The 22,230-nt window shown below is 37.9% G+C and overlaps 1 protein-coding gene across 1 annotated transcript in view; it reads left to right on the forward strand.

Moving 5' to 3' along the window:
* Positions 1 to 22,230, forward strand: part of SMPX (small muscle protein X-linked) — an 86,812-nt gene that overhangs the window by 14,891 nt on the left and 49,691 nt on the right. Inside the window, exon 3 of the mRNA XM_027865972.1 lies at positions 11,491 to 11,577. Within this exon, the coding sequence (XP_027721773.1) occupies positions 11,491 to 11,577 (87 nt within the window). The remainder of the gene's footprint in view (positions 1 to 11,490; positions 11,578 to 22,230) is intronic.

A 22,230-nucleotide genomic window follows, 5' to 3' on the forward strand; every position in this document is an offset into this window, starting at 1 on the left:
TTCAATTGCTGACATGAACATAGAGGAAATCAAGAGGATATCAGGGTGCACTGGATTTGATATCTGCAATTAAAGAATTTGACATGAGAGGTTGTGATGAAAGCTAGAACTGCTGTGACATCTAATCCTATCAACAATCTGCATGGTAACAGTTCCTTAATGAGACTAAATGTTAAGCAGCTCCTTGGCACCATCTCCCATGCTTTTTGCTTTTCAGAAAGTGCTCTCTATTTGGGAAGCCATGATGATCATTTCCATCTTTTAAGCTCATTTTTTAAAAAAATCCCATCCAAAGCTGAACTGAGGGTGGCTTTTCTTTTTTGGTCCAAGTTATAATCACAGCATCCTTTGTTCCTAAATTAAGCTTAAGAGCTTTTTGTAAGCAACTCTAAGGCTTTCTTCAGATTAGACATTCCATTCATGTAACATTCCTCACTCTTGGTTCAAAGGGCAAGGATGCAAAAATGGCTCTTGATAGTTTAAGTGAAAGTAGACAAAAACTAGGTGCCAATGCAGAGATATGCACTATTCTGTTATTTGAAAGGGGATGCTTCCCATGCTATGAAGTGTAATGGATACAGAGAACTTCCATAAATGTGGTGCCTTTCATCATCAGAACCTCTTGGAAGACAGGAAACAAGAATGATTGACTTTGTTTCAAAGAGGGGCAAAAAGAAGCACAGAGGGATTAGTTCTAAGTCTCATGGAGAACCAAGGCATTGCAAATAGAAAATCCAGGTCCTTTGAATGCCAGGTAGTTCTTCATTGACTAAATCATTGTGTTGAGATGAAACAAAACCTTCCTCTTTTGAAGCACTGAAAATTATTATTACTATTTTTTAAATTCCTTAGTCATCAACTTGTGGTCTCATGAAATTGAGAGAGGCTTTCCATTAGTACCTTTAGAGAGTGGTGTTAGTCAGTACCCGGATCCAACCCTGGGCAAAATTGTGATGTAAACAAACTTTTCTCTCTTTTTAGCATTTTTTCTCTCCCAATCTCTCAAAGTTCTCATAGGCCCATTGGGGAGAAAAGCAAATTATTCGCACTAAGATTTTTATCAACTTAAGGATTTGTAAACTTCCAGGAGTAGATTTATTTAAAAGTCATAGAGAGGGCAATCTTTGATACAAAATAATACTTAATATCCTCACTTGTAAAATAAAGATTTTGATGGGAAAATATCAAATGTCCCTTCCAGTCACATCACTGACTCTCTGAATTTCTGTTAGTGAACTTTAAGCAACATTGAGGAAGATAGTTGCAGGTGAGAGAGATTTAAAAAAAACACCTTAATTCAGACCATCAACTTACAACTATGTGTAATAATAATAATAGCTAGCATTTTAGGTCTTCAAAGAGCTTCATACATTATTTTATTTGGTCCTTGTAATAACCCTGTGAGGTAGGTACTATTATTACCCCAATTTTACAAATGAGGAAACTGAAGCTCACAAAGTTTCACAGCTAGTAAACGTCTGAGGCAGGATCTGAGCAGTTTCCTTCCTTTCCTTTCCTTTCCTTTCTTTTTTTCTTTGTTCCATCCTTTTAATGCTTTAGTGTATACTCCTAAATATATATTTACTTATAATTTACAAAGAATTATTAAGAAACTCTCATTTTTAAATAACCTATCAAGAAAACTCATATCTTTTCAGAAACTTTTTGAAGGAAACTCCCGTTGTCTTAGCAATAAATTATAAAACATCATCAGTTGTTAATGAAATGACAGAATAAGTCTGGTAAGAGAAGAGGATAATTTGGAGAAACAGACTACCATACTTCAACATACAGCAATGTGGCATTGTTCCCACTCATCACAGCTAGAGTTAGCAAAGGCTATATAGGAATATATAGTATCATACATGTATATATATATAGATATAGGTATAGATAGATAGATAGATAGATAGATAGATAGATAGATAGATAGATAGATAGATAGATAGATAGATAGTATTAGGAATACTAATCTTGGCAGGGGCTTCTGGGAGGGGGTTGAGGATCTTTGAAAACTACAAAGACATCGATGGAAAATAATCTAAAAACAAATGTGCAATGGGAGAAACCTTGAAAGTGGTAAGTGCTAGCCAGCTCCTGGAGGAAGAGAAGGAAGGAAAAAGTAGAAGAGTGGGGAGGGAAGGGTGTGAGGCTGAGAGAAAGGGGGTTTATGTCAAGCAATGGCAAATAAGAACCAACTGTGTTCAATGGCAACACCCCAAGTCCAACAGAGTTGGGAAAGACACCTTATTCCATTGAATGCAATGAAGGTTACTGACTATATAGGGGAATAGCATTTCTGGAATCCTCACTATCCAAAAGATAGGGCCAAATAGGAGGCCATGCAGAGAGCAATACAAATAATTAAGAGAGTGAAGGAATTGGCTTACAAGAACTTCATTTTTACTCCTGTCCATCTGTTGAGATCAATTGTAGGATCAGTTTCACATCAGATGGGTTGCCTATTAGGGAACTTAACCCAGTTCTGGCAGAGGACAAGCCTAGAGATCTAATCGATCTTTTCCATCCCCAACTTCTAGGATGTAAATAGCAATACCTCGCTTGGAAAAGTGATGAGCTATGCCAGCTGAGGCAGGAGGGTTTTTTGAAATGTCTGGCAGAGGTAACTACAGAACAGGAAAAGGAAAAGGAAAAGGAAAAGGAAAAGGGGAGGATGATGAGAGTTTGTTCAATTGCATTAAGAAAAAGGCTGATTTCCTTTGTGTTTGTTCAGAACTGCTGTTATAATAATGAGTCTACATGACTACAGAGGAGCTCCTTGGCCAGTTTTATAACTATTTATAATCAGTGACCTTGGTTGATTTTTTTTTTGTTTTGGGGTACCTTGTTGTGTTTAGAAAATTAGCTCATTATTCTGTAATAAAAGAGGTAAAATACCTTGTGTCCAATTTACAGATGGGAAAATGAAGTCACCAAGAGAACTTTTTTGCTTGTGTGGTTACACCGCAAGTTAATGGATATATGTACACACATTTATATACCCATACGAATACATATATACATACAGCATAAATTAAAGTAAATAAATACAAATATATACAAAAAAGTTAAATCCAAGATATTTTGAGAAGGAGGGCACCAACTATTGGTGGGGGAGGGGAGTATCAGAGAGACTTCAGGGAGAAGGTGGTGCTTGATCTGGGTTTTGAAGAAAGATAGGGATTCAATAAGATGGCAGTGAGGAGGATGTGGATTCCAGGGGAAAAACCAGGACAAATGCATGAAGATGGGAGATAGAGTATTATGTGTGATGAACAGTGAGAACACTTTGGCTGGGTTACAAAATGTGGGAAGGAGAGTATTATACAACAAGGCTGAAAAGATAGTTTGAGCCAAGTTGTGAAGGGTTTTACTAACTCATCAGAGGAGTAAGGAAGTGACATAGAGTTATACATAAGGAAAATCACTGGCGGGCTGAAGTGGAGAGAGTACAATTAGGTTGAGTTCAGTTGTTTTTCAGTTGTGTCTGACTCTTTGTTACGCCTTTTGGGGTTTTCTTGGTAAAGATACAGGAGTGGCTTGCCATTTCCTTCTCCAGCTCATTTTACAGATGAGGAAACTGAAGCAAACAGGGTTAAGTGACTTGCCCAGTGTAATATAGCTAATAAGTGTCTGAGGCTGGATTTGAATTCAGGAAGATGAGTCTTCCTGATTCCAAGCCCAATACTCTATCCACTCTGCCACCTAGCTGCCCACACCAATTAAAAGGCCATTGCAATAACCTATGCAAGAGGTCGTAAGGGCCTGAACTAAGAAGATAGTCTCCTTAGATAGGTTGAGAAGGATGAGGCCCAAAAAAAGTACACATGATTTGGCAATTAAGAGATCAACTGACAACTTTTGAGAGCTGTTTCTGTTGAATTATGAGCCCCAAAGCCAGATTACAAGGGGCTGAGAAATCAGCAAGAGTGGAGTGGAGTAAGGAAGCGAGGAGACAGTGAATTCTTTTCTAGGAATTTGGTTGAGAAAGTTAGCAGGGATATGAGATAACAGCTTGAGGGGGCGGTAAGGTCTAGTTATCTGAGAACTTATGGCTTGTAACTATGTTACTGTATATCATGTTATCTAAATACTGAATTCTGAAATTTTTAATTCAGTGCCTGTGATCACTCAGAATTCTCTAGGTAGCATTTGTGTTAAAAACATTTTGGCATAGTTTCTTTAAGTGTTAAGCTCCCTGAAAAACAAACTATTCATGTAACTATCTCAACATCTTTCAGACTAGTCTTTACTAATTTTCTGCCTTTAGCCCATATAGTTTTATGAACTTATGTTGAAGACCCTTCTCAAAATATAGATCTGTATAAAAAGTTTGGACAAAATATAGATCTGTATAAAAAGTTTGGACATGGACATCAAAGTCATCTTTTATATATATATATATATATATATATATATATATATTATATGGCAAGATATATGCTACTTATGCAGATAAGAAAACTGAGACCAAGAGAGGTGAGGTAATGTGCCCAAAGTAAGTTACTGGCAGAGATGGAACTCTCACACAGATCTTCTGATTCCCAATTCCCATATTTCCACTATCTCCATTTCCCTCACATGTGATGAAAGCTTGAGCAGCCAATTTACACTGGGGATACTGCCTCCCCCTCTAACCCCAAGTCAGTCTTAGGGCATGATAATTTGGTCACATGAAATCCTATGGAAATGGGTCCATACTGTTTCATTGAATATGTCGCACTAGTAACCCCTTTTATTTATCTGTACCCTGTGGCTCAGGACCTGAGGAAGGTTCTGGGCTCACAGTGACCCTGGCCTATCCTGGGGGGTACTAATACCAAAAAGTGTGTCTGTTTCTCTGGCTGTATCCCTAGCCTGAATTGAAATGGGGAAATTTCTAAAACAAAGATTAGGCATGGATCATGAATAGGGTAAATTAGTTAGTCAATAAACATTTATTAAGTGCCTATTATGTGTCAGGTACTGTGCTACATGCTGGGGATACAAATGTGAAAAAAAGACAGCCTTTGACTTTATAATCTATTGGGGAAAGATAGCATGCAAAAGGAAGCTGAAAAGTGGGAGGGGCTCCTCAAATTTGGGCAATAGGGTACCTTTCCACAAAGGTAGTCAGTGTATCAGGTATAGGAAAGTTTAAAACAAAAGTCCACCACAGAAGACACAAGGTGGAAAGGACTCAGGGATAAAGAGCAACATAAGAAACATAAAACACTCAATTTTTTTCTCTGTTTCCCCCCACCCCTGGGAAGGTAAAGACTTTTTGTGTAACTTCTAAATAGATATTTCCCATTCCCCTCAGACCTGTGCTATCTATGAAACCCATAACAATTACCATGGAGGGCTGGCAAGGTCTAGATCTTCTGACCAGCCGGCATTATTTTTTTTTAGCTCTCCGGATACAGGGCAATCCTGGCAATGGTCCTTCTCTCCTCTGAGAAATGTGCTGTTATGGAAAATTTCCTCCCTCTGGTCAACTGACACCTGGGCGCTAAACTTAGGAATTCTTACCCCACAAGATAACTGTCAAGGCTGGAATAAGTGCCATTTATCTTGTTTGCTCTTTGCTGACCTAGACTCAGAAAAGGAAATGAAAGACAGGAAAAGCACCTGGGAATTGAGTGTTCTAGAAACTCCCATCCAATACAACTCTGGGGAAGTTCTTATTGAACATGCGTCTGCTGTAAGGCACCACCGTTCCTTCAGCTGGTGGTGGTGAGGAGGAGGCAGAGGAGGGAAGAGACATCCTTTCCCCATCCCCTTGCTGAAAGGCTAAGGGATAGAAATTTTGTGATAAGGGAAAAAAGAGAAAAAGATGGAAACATTTCTCCTAGCTCTTATAGACTGTGGTTCAGAGAGGTTACTTTAACAAATCTATCCCCACCCAGGGCTAAGGAACCTGTGACTTCAAGGCCACATATGGCCCTCTAGGTCCTCAAGTGTGGCCCTTTGACTGAATAGCCCCAGACTCTCAGTTAGCAATCTTTGATGCAGCCTTAGTCACTAGGGACCGATCAGAGGAGTTCACTGTGACTTCCCAACAAGGCTCATGCTTCTCAGTCTGTCCACATTCTATAATTTCATCAAGTGGATTGGGGTACCCACCAAATTGATTAGGGGTTCTCTTGATCACTATTCCACACTCTAAGTATACAGGAAGTATGCTTCTTTAGATTTTATTAGTTATGAAAAAAATGTCAACATGTTAACTCACTTATCTCTTTGGAAGTCATGCACATATCAGGAATTAATAAATGTGCTGCAGTGGGGATGACCTCACTTCAGTTAGTTAACCTCTGAGCAAATAATATTTTTCCAGTTTAGTTCCCATTTGGAACTTCTCCTCCACCCATTTGAATTCAATCTAGGTGCCTCCATGAATAGAATTCTGGGTCTGGAGTCAGGAAGACCTGAGTTCAAATCCAGACTCAGGAACTTACTAGCTACAGGACTCTGGACAACTTTCTTAGTCTCTGTCTGCCTCAGTTTCCTCAACTGTAAAATGTAGATAATATTAGCACCTACTGTCAGGGTTGTTGTGAGGATCAAATGAGATAATATTTGTAAAGCACTTAGCACAGTGATTGGCACATAGTAGGTACTTAATAAATGCTTGTTTACCTTCCTTCTTTCCAAGACTGATTCATATTTGATATACACACCTGAAATTCCTAAGGATTGATTCTCAGTATCTTCTCTTTTGGTTTGAAGACTTCTGTGCTCTTACCAAATATTTGCTCATGTACTTGGTAGGTATTCCTCTTACAAAGGAGCTGTATTCTGTGGAAACAGCTTAGCATCCTTCCTAATCAGTGAGGTAAGAGCGATCCATGATTACTAAATATAAATATATATATATATATATATAATTTTTCCATAACATAAATGTGGGAATTCGTAACTACTATGATCACATATTTAGAGGTAGAAGGGACCTTAGAGGTCATTTTGTCTGGCTGCCTTCCCCCAACTCTGACTCCCATTTTATAGCAGAGGAAACTAAAGTCCATAGATATTAAATGATTTGCCCAAGGTCAGCGACAGAGCAGGAATTGGAATCCAGGTCCTTTTATCACATACCCATCATTCTTTGCAATGCTGCCTCGTTCTCTTTCAGGGGACATAAAACTTGAAGGTATTCTTGTTCAGTGTTGGTAAACATCAGGTTCTCAATTACTTATGTAATCTAGATTAAAAACTACAGCAGGTTGTTTATTCCACTTTTTTTTGTGGGTAGAAATAAACATTGCCCTCAGGATGGTGAATACATGTTTTAAAAATTACAATAACACCTAGCAGTTTCTTCTTTTAGGTACTCTTACCTCTGTTTATAAAATTAGAGTTGTAGGTGTCAAGCATTTCCTGCCATTATTTACAGTGTTCACACCAATGAATTTCATATTCTTAAGGAAATCAACTGTTTTCAAGAACCTACAAATACAAATAATTGCTATGAAACCCACAAACCGTTCTTATCTGTTCAGTAAGGCAAGTCTCCTAAGGGCCTCTACTAGGTAAGACTTCATAAGGTGAATGTGACTAAAATATACTTGAGTGTAATAAAATAGCAATTCTTGCAGAAGTATACCAAAATGCATAGTTTTGCACATAATAGCCTTTTCTGAAAGCATGACTTAGTTTGCTTTGGTCATATGTGTCCTGATTCTGTTTATGTGAAAAATACAACTTTTACTTTTTTCTGATGTATTTAGTATTTATGTTTAATTTTGCATTATTGAAGAAACAGGTCATAGAATTTGGGGCCTAATTAATAATTTATTCCAACTGATGGGTAAAATAAAGCCCAGAGAGGTTAAATTTCTTCCTTAATGTTCTACAGCAAATCTTGACTGGATTCAAGGTATCCTGGCTCTAGTATGTTTTTGCACTACTAAAAGCTGCGTCTTTAGATTTTTTTTTTTGCCCTTTTGATCTTTTGATATTTATGGTCTCTTTCATGTGGTCACTCTCTCCACTGGTACAGATAGCAATCCATTTATGTCTTCTCATTCTTTGAAATTCTTGTCCATATTTAGAAGGGGCAGCTAGGTGGCACAATAGATAGAGTGCTTGAAGTGGCTTGAAGTCAAGAAGACTTATCTTCTTGAGTTCAAATCTGGCCTCAGATACTTAGTAGCTGTGTGACCCTGGGCAAGTCACTTAACTCTGCTTCAATTCCTTATCTATACAATGAGCTGGAGAAAGAAATGGCAAACCACTCTAGTCTCTTTACCAAGAAAACCCCAAATGGGGTCATGAAGAGTTAGATACAACTGAACAACAACAACAATTTTTTCCCCCAGAAATCTTCTGTAGAGACAGTCTCTCCAACATGCTAGTGGTATTCCTCCAGGTCTTTTGATATTTCATGTGTAGCAATGAAATACTTGTCTTATTTATGTGTTATTCCTTCCTTTTCCTTAAGAACTGACCCACCTTCTTTTCCAATCACTCATGATTTTTTTTATGGCTTTTATCACATACAAGTCATCATTAATGATCAGCTATCACCTACTTACATCTACCACCCATCTTTCAATTGCCCTAAAGGTTACTTAGGATTTTGATTATTCTGAGATCATATTGGTCCATGATTCACATCTATACAAATTCATCAAGAAAACATTCCTGTTAAATAAATCTGAATTTGCTATAATGAGAAGTTCGGAACTATTAAAAATGGTGCGCAATTTCCCAAATGTGCTATGTTCTACTCTTCTTATCCAATGTAGCCCCCACCTCATTATCCACCTTGAATGTCTACAACCAAGATTTATGTGCTAATGCACTGCCAGTGGACTGCCCATCCAACTACATGCCTTAACGTGGGCAGTATGCATCAAAGTGGCACAGTAGCTATGGGCCTAAAGTGAGGAAGAACTGAGTTCAAATCTGGCTTCAGACACTTACTAGCTGTGTGACCCTGGGCTGTGTGACCTACACCTCTGCCTGCCTCACTTTCCTTGTCTTTAAATTGGGGATAATATTAACAATCTACCAAGGTTGTTATGAGGATAAAATGAGAATATTTGTAAAGTGTTTTGCAAATCTTAGAGTGCAATGTAAACACTAGCTATTATACCTATTCCTCATCCTCTTAGTTTATCTGCCTGATCTCTTTTCAGTAGTTATAGGTCTCATTGAGTCAACCCTATAATGCTTCTGGACTTGATGCAAGCAATCTGTATTGTACTGATGGAAGAATCTGGAGAACATTGTCTATTAAAAGGATCCCTCTTCTATTTTCACCCAGTCTAGGATGTTCTCCAAGACACTGGGAATCACCTTGGGTTTTGTGCATTGATTGATCTTCTATGGAAGGGCTGTAAGAAGACATGGACAAAAACCACATAGGACTGATAGGTTATAATTTACACTATTGGAGGGTGTACTTTGTATTGTCAAAAACATTGAAGTGGGGACAGCTAGATGGAGCAGTGGATAGAGCACTGGCTCTGGAGTCAGGAGGACCTGAGTTCAAATCCAGCCTCAGATACTTGATACTTACTACCTGTGTGACCCTGGGCAAGTCACTTAACCCCAACTGTCTTGCAAAAACAAACAAATAAAAAAATTGAAGTGGTAGAATATTGATCTATCAGTTCATTCAGTTTGAGAAAAGAGGTAAAACTTTCAAAAACTTGTTTCAAAAAGTGTCATTAGCATGTGATTCCAAGAAGTAACGTTCTGGGTCTTTTAAATTCCTCCCTTCATTGATCTTTCACATGTATATCTTTTAACTTCTCATCTAATGAGTCTGAACCTTAAAAATTCTATCCAAAAGTTCTTTTTTTCCCTCTCAAAGCTTTTATTCACTTTTCTTGGGGGGGTGGTAAGGGTATACACTCTGTGAAATTAAACTGTATATTCTAATATAATCATCTAATACGTAACGTAAGTGCTAGGAAATTTTCTTTACTCTCTTTGCTCAGGAAACAATCTTTATATATATCATTAAAGAGAACTCATAAGCTAACCAAACCAATGACCATTGACATCGAAAACTCCCATGACCTATGATATATAAAGATATTTTTATGTTGCCTTTCAAATATTTCATTTACTTGAGAAATAGAAAATGGAGTAGTGCATAGAATATTGTACATGGAGTCATAGAATCAGATTTGGAGCTGAGTGAGTCCTTAGAGGCCATCAAGTTCAAGTATCTCACTTTACAGATGAGGAAATTGAGGCACAGAGAGGTTAGAAGAATTGAGCTCAAATATTTTCTCTGACATTAGCTGGGTGCCCATTAGCAAATAAATAACTTAACCTCTCTAAAATTCATTTTCTCTGTCTGTAAAATGGGGATATGGTATCACTTAAAAGGGCATTGTGAAGCTCAAATGAAATATTTCCTTCAAATCCAAACTATTAGGTTTCAAATGGAGGATCACCAGGTCTTACCATCTGCCCTGCCACTGGGTCCTAAGATCCTGTGGGGTCCTATTATTTGCTCTGCCACTATAACTTCTAGACCCTTACACACTGTCATAGGACTTGTTGATGGACTTGTTGATGGACTTTTACAATCCCTCGGTTTTGCCTTCCACTCCACACTGAACTTAGTCCTTTTGGGCCTTTCCATATGCCCCGCAGCTGAATTCCCTTATTTTTGCCATTTCTGCCTATTAGAATATGTGCTTCTTGAGTACAAGGTCTATCTCACTTTTCCCTTTTTGTATTCCAAGGGCTTACTAGAGTGCTTGGCACATCCTCAACCTTTAATAAATGCTTTATCATTCATTCATTCATAAGTGGCTCTATAAAATGCATAGTGTCTTAACATTTTTCCTAAGGAGTTTTAAAATTTAGGGTGCTTAAGTTTAATATCATAATCCTAGAATGTTGTTGATTAGTATAATTACTATATTAAATCATCTGAATGATATACAGCAGCCTTGATTCCCCAGTCTGCTGCCCTTCTCAATCACTACCCCAAATGACTACATAATGCAGAGTAAAGACTCATTTATATGCTGGTAATGTCTGTGAACTTTTATAGAATGAGGATATGGAAAGAGACTGTCTAGTCTAGCTAAATCTGCCTTACACTGCAGAGAAAAGCCTTGGGCAAATGTGGAGGTATGGAAGAGATTCCAATCAGGCTACAGAGGATGCTTGCCTCTCTGTGCTTAGGGAATATGCATTCCCATCATGGACAGAAAAGAGTAGAACAGGAAAGAGCTATGTATTCCAAGAAATGACAACCATTATTGTCTTCAGTTCATACTCCATAATCCTGAAGGGTAGAACCACTGGGTAGTAATGAGGTTGACTATAAATAACTTTGGCCTGACATGCTGATAGTTCTGTTACAACAAACACAAGAGGGTGTCACCCTTCCTTTGAAAATTCAATACCTGTATTCATTCTCCCCAGCCCCTTCCCCTCTCTAGGAGTCTGCTGAGCAGCAAGATGTCTTTCAGGGAATTCACTACAGGCTCATTATTTTCCTGTGGCCAATCTCTCAGTGTTTTTCTCTCACAGGCGAATATCAACATCCCGATGGGAGCCTTTCGGCCAGGAGCAGGACAGCCTCCCAAAAGAAAAGAATTTACTCCTGAAACAGATGAGGTAAGGGAAAGTGAAGAAAAGCATGGGCTGAGATGCTGTTTTGAGAGCGCCATCTCTTGCCACTAGAGGGCAGCAGAGGCCAGGAGCTTGGCTATGGAGTCCCAGCTCATTCTGGGCCTGGGACAGAATGAGAGAACAATCTAATCTGGAGACAGCTCCTCCATTCATGTCCTCAATATATTCAGTAGAATGGCTTTTTTCTAGTCCCCGGCTTAATTAGTTTTGAGCCTGTTTTCCTGTGCAATTGTACGTCAATGCTTAGTTCAATGCTTTGTATGACAAAAAGATTCCTTAAATATTTGTTGATTGATTTGTGGGCTGGTTCACGGGGGGATGTGGGGAGAGAGCTTGGAGGTTCATTTTGGTTTTTATAATGATATTCAATCAATTTGCTGCATTTGCTTCAGTTTGGAGGTTTGTATCTATCTGAGTGGGATGGTCTTAAGGTAGCTTTTTAGGTGTACCCAAGTTGAGTGGGTGGGGCATATAGTAAGCAAACAAAATTGTGTGGGAGCATTAAACAAAAAAAAAATTAAGTGTGTTAAGTAAAAATTTTCCTTTCCAAAACAACAACAACAACAACAACAACAGTAACACTTTTGCAATGAGCTTTCCCAGATAATCCTCCCTGTGCCTTTCCCCCCACTTCCTCTTCTTTACCAAGAAATTACTCAGCTAAAATGGAGGTCAGAGTATAAAGGCTAATAATGAAGCCAAGATGAAGGTTCTTTGTTTCCTTTTAAATGCTTATTTCTTTCCCTCTGTGTAACATCCTTGATGAAATTGGGACAGTTTGTTTTTAAAGAAATAATAATTTAAAATCTTTAGAAGCATTTGCTACAATAAGGCAAAGGAAATGGAATCTAATAGGGCCCATAGGGCAGAGCAGATAGGTATTAAAATTTTTTTTTAAAGGTTGTTTTAATTCCTGGACCAAGTGGCTTGATGTTGAACACCAAATACCAAATCTGTGGTTTCTAATAAAACTTTATTCTCTGTGTCCAATCTTTTCCCTATGAACATTCTTGAAGTGGCTTTAAGTTCTAGTGCCAAAGAGAAATAAGCAATTTAGAAGAAGCAGTCGGAGGATTTTATTTCCATGGCCGCAGGCCCACTCCTCTCCATTTCTTCCATTTCCAGGCCCAGGGTTCCCAATGCTAACTAGACATTTGAACTGGTGCAGATAGATAGATAGATAGATAGATAGATAGATGGATAGATGGATGGATAAGCCATTTATTAATGGCTTACTTATAAATACTTAGTATTTGCCATGTACTATGTCAGCTGCTGGGAATATAAAAATAAAAATTCACATTCTCAAAGAGTTTACATTCTAACAGGGGAAGGCACAACATAAAGAGTAGCTGGAAAAGAGGAAAGAGAGAAGGGTGCCCGTATCACAATTTGTATGGAATGTCTCAACCTAATCTGCTTTTGTGAATATATTTGTTCCTCTGAACTACTGCACCGACTGTCATTACCGATGGTGCTTCTGACCTCAGGCCGTGAGACTGGGGCACCGAAGCCTCCTCATTACTCACATGTGTGGTCACCCTAGTTGCCTGGGGAAGTGTGAAATTCAAAGTCTTCCATCAGATGACTGGAGAGTCAAGACAACATAGTTTTCAGGGGCATATGGAATAGTTTCTTCCCTTTTAGGAATCCCTTTGACCTGATAGAAGAGAGGAAGGTTAATTTTCAATGGCAAATCTTGGTTGCTGTTAAATCCCTCCACAAAACAGTCATCACTGTCATTGTGTACAAGATGAACTAGGACAATATTTCATGGGAACAGGCTGGTTCACCTTCTAATTTAACTATGAAGATGAAAGGCTGATTCAAAAGAAAAAAAAAGCTAGTTACTTGTAAGAATAAGAAGAAACTATTCTAAGGTAAAGATCATAATGAAAAGAATAAATACTGGGGCATCAGTTTAAAAGATAGCTCAGTGGGGTGTGACAGACTTGGTTTTCTTGGTATGCTTTAATTCAATCTCTTGGCTAAAAATTCCAAGAGTAACAAGTAGGGTTATACCACACTAGGGCATTGCCCAACTTAGGAACACTTGGACCATGGCTGAAAATCTTTCCCTGATCATTTACTTATGAGCAATTTTATAGGCATTTTAATGACCTGTATGGTGATATCACTCCAGAATCCCTTTCAGTAGTCGTGGAAATAACCTTCTTTAAGGGTTCATTTCTGTGGCCTTTGTTGTCCTGACAACTCTAGGGACCTACATGAAGGAATTTCAGACATTAGAAACAGCACACGGAGACTACAAATGTGTTCCCCACTCACTCTACTTTCCTTCCTCCCTTTATAGAGCCACATTATGAGAAGGCATACAATAAAATGCTAATAGAGCTGCCTTCTTTGAGTTTACAATTCATTTTGATTTTATGCAATATCCATCCAGAGATCAGATCATACTCACAAAGCACAAATAAGATTAATTGTAACAATGAAAACCAAAGATAGACTATTCAGTGGTCTGTTGAGCACCCACAGAGGACAAAGATGGGACGCCAGGCATCGTTTGCATTTATCATGTAAAAATTTCAAAGCAAACTCTCCAAATACCATGCTTAGGTACATAGTGAAAGTGACCTTTTCCATTTGATGGAAGGAAAGTGGTATTATTATCCTTTCATTACTACACAGAGTCACTAACAGAGAAAGACACAGAATCCATCAATTCTTAATCCACTGAGGTTATCCATTAACTAATATGGCTTTGTCTATGACCCTTAATCTCTCAGGCTCCTAGAAAAGAGATAGGGTTGCATGAGATGGTGGAGGTATGAGCATAACCTGGAAGTTTCTTTAGAAGCCTACATTACATGCAATAGAAGTATCTCCCTCTGTTTGCTGTTGTGATTCTATATTACATCATAGGAACAAAGCAGCATTTGCCCTAAAGTCAGAGAACCTGGGATCAAGTCCTACCTGTGATACTCCTTGTATCATCTTAGACAAGTCATTTACCCTCCTAGAGATTCAGTATCTTTTTGTAAAATTATTAGGTTGTATTAGATTAAAGTTCTCAACCTAGGGTAAATGAACTTCTTTTAAAGATATTTTGATAACTGTATTTCAATATAATTAGTTTCCTTTAGAATCCTAGGTATTTCATTTATTTAAAACATTATCATTTTAAATATTAATTAATCAAATTTAATTAATTAATTTAATTGTAATTCAAAACATTATTATTTATTTAAAATATTTATTGTTTATTTAAAACATTCTAAGAAAGGATCCATGGGCCTCACCAGTTTGTGTATCATGCATGATACACAAAATGGTTAAGAACCCTTGGATTAGACAATTCCTTCTAACACTATGAGACATTTAGTTCATTAACTGCTTATTTTGCCTTTATGATGATAAGCAGTTGTTTTTGATTAATTTTGTCAAGAGATTGATGACCTGATTGTTCTCACTAAATTTACTGAAATGATTGTGAATCAGACTTTGTTTTGCTCTGCCACATTTTCACAAAAATTCTCTCTCTTGGTTCTTTTTTTTTTTTTGGTGAGACAATTGGGGTTAAGTGACTTGCCCAGAGTCACGCAGCTAGTGAGTGTTTTGTGTCTAAGGCCAGATTTGAACTCAGGTGCTCCTGACTCCAGGACCAGTACTCTATCCATGCGCCACCTAGCTGCTCCATGTTACTTGGTTCTTGCTGGAACAATTGATATCTTTCCTAAAACAACTGTCTTCATTAGATGTTTAGGGAAGTATTTTGACATTAGTGATTGTGATTTTACCCTCATTTTATCTTTCTCTGATAGTTTTGGCACATCCTAAAAGTGGAAAGTTCATTTAATGTCCATACAAAAACATTTCCCAGTTGCAAAAACCAGTATGCAGACCTGTGTAGTGGCTTTACATCTTTGGGCTTCAGTTTCCTCCCATGTAAAGTTGAAGAAGTAACTTTGGGGCAGAGGCAGCAAGTTTCTTGGAAAGAACATTGGACTTGGAATCAGGAGACTTAGACTTGAATTCCTGCTCAAAAACTCATTCTTTGTATGTTGATGGGCAAGTCACCTAATAGTTCTAAGCCTCAGTTTCCTTATCTGTAAAATGGGGTTAATAATATTTGCCTACTTCACAGGGTTGTGAGGAATGTGCTTTATAAACTTTAACATATGATCTAAATGTGATATGTTTTTTCCTAGAATGAGCCTAAGTGCTCTTCACGTAGTAGGAATTATAAATTTATTGAATTGTATTGGATTTTAAAGTCCTTACCGTATGCTAAAAGTGTATGATTCTGTGAATGCTTTATAATGAAAGATTGCACCATGCTTTGTTATGGACAGGAATATCCTGAAAGCTTTGAAGAGCATAAAGTATTTTTCCAGTCACTGTACTCCTTTTTGACTGGGAGACCAATGGTTATGGTGACTTTGGAGAGGGAGGTGGAATGTGCCCTGTGGGGCTACATTTCATCCTCTTTGTTAGTTTGAAACTCTCATGGCTGGCCAGCTGCCACAGCTGTGATAAGGTGGGGTAGGGTGGAAGAGAGAGCTATGTTTCCAATGTTCCAAATTCCATGTGTTTCAGAACACATTTTCCTTTAGAAGTAACATTATAAAGAATAGTTAGGTCTCAGTGGCATCATGGACTTGGTTGGATACTGTGAGCTTGAATGGGAACCTAATTTTCATTTATGGCTTGGTAACTATGGTAAAAATGTAGTCTAAAGCTCTCCAAACCAACGTATAAATGGCTGTTAGTTGTCTATCTGTCAGGGAGTGCTGTGCAGTTGGGTGCTCAAATGTATCTCAGCTCTATCACTTATTACATGGCATGAGCATGGACAAGTTATTTAAACTTCCTGGTAGAACTGAGATTTAAACCTAGATATAATCTCTGCATCCAGTACCCTCTTTCTGGAGCAGATCAATATCCATACTTGGATGGCAGAATAAATAGATGAGAACAATTTGTTCCAGTGGTTAAGAAGGCAACTGAAGCAGGTGGTGTGGAGTGCTTAGAGGGTCAGATATTGAAGATACCAAGGTCATCCACTGAATCCTGGGCCATCACCAATTGTCCCGACTGTTGTCTTGCCATTGGACTGTGATGACTCTTGGAAAAAAGAGTAAGGCTTATGACTTTGTGCAACTTTGCCTCACTTAAATACAATTCAAGCTCAAGTCAAGACAGGATGTCATTGGTCCTCTTTGAAAATGAAGACTGAAGAACTTGGTCTGAGCCAGATTTGAACCCAAGAAGATGGATCTTTCTGACTTCAGGCCCAGCACTCTATCCATTGTGTCATCTGTGAGAGTAGCACAGTTGCTGATTGAAAAGGAAAGGGTTTGTGGTTTCCCTCTTTAATTTTAATTTTTTTTTTAGGCAATTGGGGTGAAGTGACTTGCCCAGGGTCACACAGCTAGTAAGTCCCTCTTTAATTTTTAAACCAAACAACTCATCCTACTTTCAACTGCCTTATTTACAAATTAGAAATTAATAAAATAAACACACCTGTTAGTTAAAATTCTATGAAGAAGACTTTTAACTGGGAGGGAATTAAGAGTTAAAAAATTGGTTGTATCAACCGAACTAAATACCACAGGGAGTAACTGCTCCCTGTAGGAAGATTGTTATTGTTCAGTTGTTTCAGTCCTATCTTACTCTTCATGATCTCATTTGAGATTTTCTTGGCAAAAATACTGGAGTGGTTTGCCATTTCATTCTCTGGCTCATTTTTTACAGATGAGGAACTGAGACAAATAGGATTAAGTGACTCACCCAGGGTCACATAGCTAGTAGTGTCGGAGGCCATATTTGAACTCAACAAAAATAAGTCTTTCTGACTCTAGGCCCCGCACTCTATTCATTGCTCCACCTAGCTGCCCCTATTATACTAGTAGTAGAGATATCCTGTAATTCACAGGTGACGAAATTCAAGAAAGAGCCAACAATAAAACCCATGGTCATGTCTATAAGTGAATGCACAATGTGTGAATAATAAGTAAGATAAACTAGAGGTCCCTAAAATAAAGAGGCAATTTTGTACTTATAGGTATCACCAAAACTTGAGTGAGATGGCTCAGAGGTGTGCTGAAGCCAGTTAGAACCATTTTGAGAAAGCTGATTGGATCTCTGTTCCCCCTACTGTTAATGACCTAGTTCCATAATAGCCAGAACAGAAGTACCAAACATTTCCTCCCAACATCTGGGGCAATCTCTTCAGTATACCAGTTCTGTCCTTAGGGAGAGTGGGTTTGAACTTAGCACAGTTTCTCCATAGGTTTGATCCTACCAGATTCAAAATGGGCCCGTCTCCTAACCATGGGCAGGATTCCAAAAGTCATCCTTTGGGGTACTGATAATGGACTATCTGATCTCTAAACTCAGAACAGACTCTGTTCCTAGATCTCCTGGTAGCTTGATCTTCTGACCTTTAGAAACTTACAAGGAAATAGTCATCTCTAATCTTCACTTAAAAGCAAGAAAGAATAGACACAACAAAGACAGAAGCAATAGCAAGGCAATGCACTCTCAATTTCATGCCCTCTACTGGTGAGAATCACCCAAAGGGATTCAGCAGTTCATGCACATCCTCCAGTGTTAAATATTCTAGAAACAGCCCCCAGTAAGAACATTGCCCTTACTGACTAGGGTCTTTTAAATTGCCATTTAAATTTAGATTGGCTGTATAGTCAACCTGCATCTGGTAGACCAGAAACATTTACAAAATATGTATATTTTTCAAAATCTGTGTGGGGATTTATAAGCCAAACCTTCTGAGCATACTTGAGCTCATTGGGCTGATGGGTCAGTTCCTCATTACACCCTCATAACACTTTCATTCTTCAAAAAGTGGAGGAAGCAACAAGGGGAGCTGCTGTTCTGAACTTGATTTTGACTAATAAAGAGGAAATAAAAGTTGAAATAAAAATGATGGGAATGGTGGAGAAAGGTGACTGCTTCACGTTAGAATTTTTTGTTGAGGGAGAGGAAAACTGAGAATAATCTGACATCAACCCTAGATTTTGGGAAAGCAGACTTCAAAGACTTTAAAACAAAGGGGTTAGATTTCAGAGGTGAAGCCAGCTCAAGAAGAATGGGAAGCTCTCAAGAATGAATCATTTTTTAAAGAAATTATTTTTATTCTGAACTTAACGAATGCTGGCTAAAATGATCATCTTCATATACAAAATTAAACCAGAAAAGAAAATTGTACATGAAACCACAAATCTCTATTATGCAGTTTGATTTTCCTTTTAAGAATATAATAAATCCAGTATGCAATTTCCAAAGATGTCCTGCTTGTCTGTGCTGCCTTTTGGCCCTCTTTCTGGTGTCTTTTGTGCATTTAAAAATGTTTCAACAGCCATCTTGTTTTCCTTTTTCCTTTTGACGTCTCTGCAGCTAGTTCTCCTCTCCTCTCCAACCCCTCTGGTTGGAAAAAATCCTGTAACAAATGCGAAAAATCAAGCAAAACAAATTCCCATCTTAGCTGTGTCCAGAAATTTATGTCTGATTCTTCTAAATGAAAGGAGGTAATATGTTTCACCGCTGGTTGTCTGGAATCATCATTGGTTATTTCATTAAACAGAGTTTAAGGAATAAAGTTCTAAAGGCAAAAGAGGGAAAAATTCCATTGAAGTAGAAAAGAGGAATTGTCTAAAGAGACTGATGTGGATGGATGCCAAGGAATTCATTGACCAATTTGGAGTTGAAAGACAAGGTTGGAGATAGAAACAAGGATAGGTAATGGAAAATGACTATAGAAGAATGTCAGAGTGCATAAAGGCTAACAATGAATGCTCTGGACAAAAGAGGTTTTTTTTTCTATTCTAAGGAAAGAGAAGAGGATTAAAGAAGAGATAGGCTGCTGTTCATGTGGATAGGACTATGATAACAGATGACAGATAGAAGAGAAAATTACTCAACTACTGTTTTACTTATTTTCTTTTCTGGGGAGAATAATCTTTGCATTAGAAAGGACAGAACAAAATGGCTACTAGACTATTTAAATTCAAGATAAATAAGCATATAGTAAGAGAATACTTAGCTGCTGTCAATGAATTTAAATCATCAGGTTAAAGATATCCCAGGATGCTGAACCAGCCAATGTGATAGCTGAGGTGCTAGCAGAAATCTTTGAAAGATCATGGAGAATGAGAGTGGTATTGATCTAGAGAGGGAAAATGTCTCAGCTTTCAAGAAAAGGAAGGGAATGGCATTTAGAAACTATAGGTCAATCAATCTATAGACATTTATTAAGAATCCACTATGTGCCAGGCACTGTGTTAAGTGCTAGGTTGACGAGCTTAGCTTCAATTCTTGGACATATTCTAGGATGTGTTACTAAGGGTGTAGTTTATGACCATATACAAGAGGCAACAAGAACATGTTATATCAGACCAACTTCACTGTATTTTTTTAAGGGTTATAATACTGGTAGAGCAGGAGAATGCTGTAGATATGATCTACTTTGACTTTAGCAAAACTTTTGACAGATACAGGTGGATATAAAATGGGTTAAATGGCTACCCAAAGAATTGCCATTAATAGATTCATGTTGAGGGAGGTATCTTGTAGAGTGCTTAAAGTATTTCTTTTTGACCTCAAGCCTTCCAACATTTTTATCTGGGTCATGGATGAAGTCATAGCATGTGGATTAAATATGCAGATGACACAAAACATTGAGGTAAAGAAAGATCTAGGAATCTAAGTGGGTCACTTCCAGAAGGTTTAGAGGAGTATAGCCAGGATATAGAGAGGACTCAAGGCCATGACATAGGACAAATGGTTGAAGGGACTGCAGATTTTTAGCTGGGAGAAAAGACTTCAAGTACTTGAAAAACTGTCAGGTGGAAGAAAGGTTATGCTTGTTCTTTGTTGTTCAGTCATCTCAGTTGTGTCTGACTCTTTGTGACCCCATTTGGGATTTTCTTGGCAGAAATACTGGAATAGTTTGTCATTTCTTTCTCCAGCTCATTTTACAAATGAGGAAACTGAGGTGAACAGGGTTAAGTGACTTGCCCAGGGTCACACAACTAGCAAGTGTCTGAGGCCAGATTTGAATTCAGGAAGATGAGTTTTCTTGCCTCTAAGCCTGGTGCTCTATCCATTGTATCACCTAGCTGCCCATACTTGTTCTACTTGGCCCCAAAAGGAAGAACTAAGAATAGTAGACAGAAGATGAAGAGAGACTGTTTTATGTTTGATGGAAGAAAACACTTCCTAATAATTAGAATTATCCAAAAGGGTAACCAAGAGCCTTGGGAGGTAATGGCTTCCCACCTCACTAAAGGTCTTCATTTGAAGCCTGAATGACTACTTCATGACTAGCCTTGCAAGGGATTTTGTAGATGAAATTCTCTGGCAGGAATTATTTGTATTAGGTTGCCTCTGAGGTCCTTATAATGTTGAACTTCTCTATCACCATAAGTCTATAAAAAGAGACCATCTGCCAATTTCTTGCCCCAAAACAAAGCGAGATTTTAAAATTCAGATAAATCAAAAAAGTTAATACACAATGCTATTTTTTTAAAAGATGAAGCCTTGTTAAATAAACAATGCTCCCACCCTTATAGCACACCATTTGGATGCCTAAATTGAAAAATACCTTTATTTTTTATCACATGCATCTTCATCTATTGAAAAAAAAACTCTATATCTTGCCAAAGAAGAATACGATACACTAAGATTTAAATTCCTTGGAAGAAAAGTCCCATTCAGATCTTAGATACTACTCTCATCATCATTTTTATTCTTTGTAAGTCCACATAACAGCTCTTTGCACATATAAATATAAATGCACACATTACTTTTGTGTATAACGTTTGCAAATATATCATGGTGGGATGTTACAGTGATACAGAATGTGATTTTACCCAGGAGCTTAACAGGTTAAATTGGAAGCATTTTTCTTTGCTTTCCATTTCCTTACTAAAACTTACCCCTCTTGAAACTGTTGAAACAGTTTCAAAGAAGGAAGCATCATTCATGTCAACACTGTACATATTAAAATCCATCTTTACAGCCTGTTAAACATTCTTTTAAAGAAAGTCCCAGTAGAATTTTCTAGAGTGCCAGTTTCAGCAAATGGTTTTTAAACTTCTCCATTCTTGTTTATAAATGTACGTACAAGGGGAGGAAGTATAGTCCTGTGGCTCAGAGTTTATATATGAGACAGCAATTATTTTCAGATGTGTGCTGTAGGTGTAGATGGTATTGTGTTATTTTGCTTTTGTGTGAGAGTAATGAATATGCTTGCTGGAGCAGCACCAAGAGAATCAAAGGCAACAAATGAAAGAAAATGCCATTAACCCTTAAGTACCTCAATACTTTATTTTTTCACTTAGCTTGTGAATTAGCCCCAATAAAGGGGCACCAATGCACCCTACTCTTGATCTGAATTACATTAGGGCCATTCACTGTAGCAATTTTAATGAAGGCTATTTGTGTGAATTCTAGGCATTTTAAAGGAGAAAGAGAATTAATCAATTTCTTCTACCTGTTTTACTTCCTACATTTGGCATCAAAGGTCTGTCCAAACAGGTGATCATGTAATAAATCAGAGTCCATGCAGGGAGTAGAAAAGTAGAAAACCTATGCAGAAGACTCAGGTGTCCAAATGAGATTTATTAAAGGATGTTCTGTACAGCTGGTAGAGGC

The sequence above is a fragment of the Vombatus ursinus genome, unplaced genomic scaffold, assembly GCF_900497805.2.
Source record: "Vombatus ursinus unplaced genomic scaffold, bare-nosed wombat genome assembly UNPS02001419.1, whole genome shotgun sequence".
NCBI classification, from domain to species: Eukaryota; Metazoa; Chordata; class Mammalia; order Diprotodontia; family Vombatidae; genus Vombatus; species Vombatus ursinus.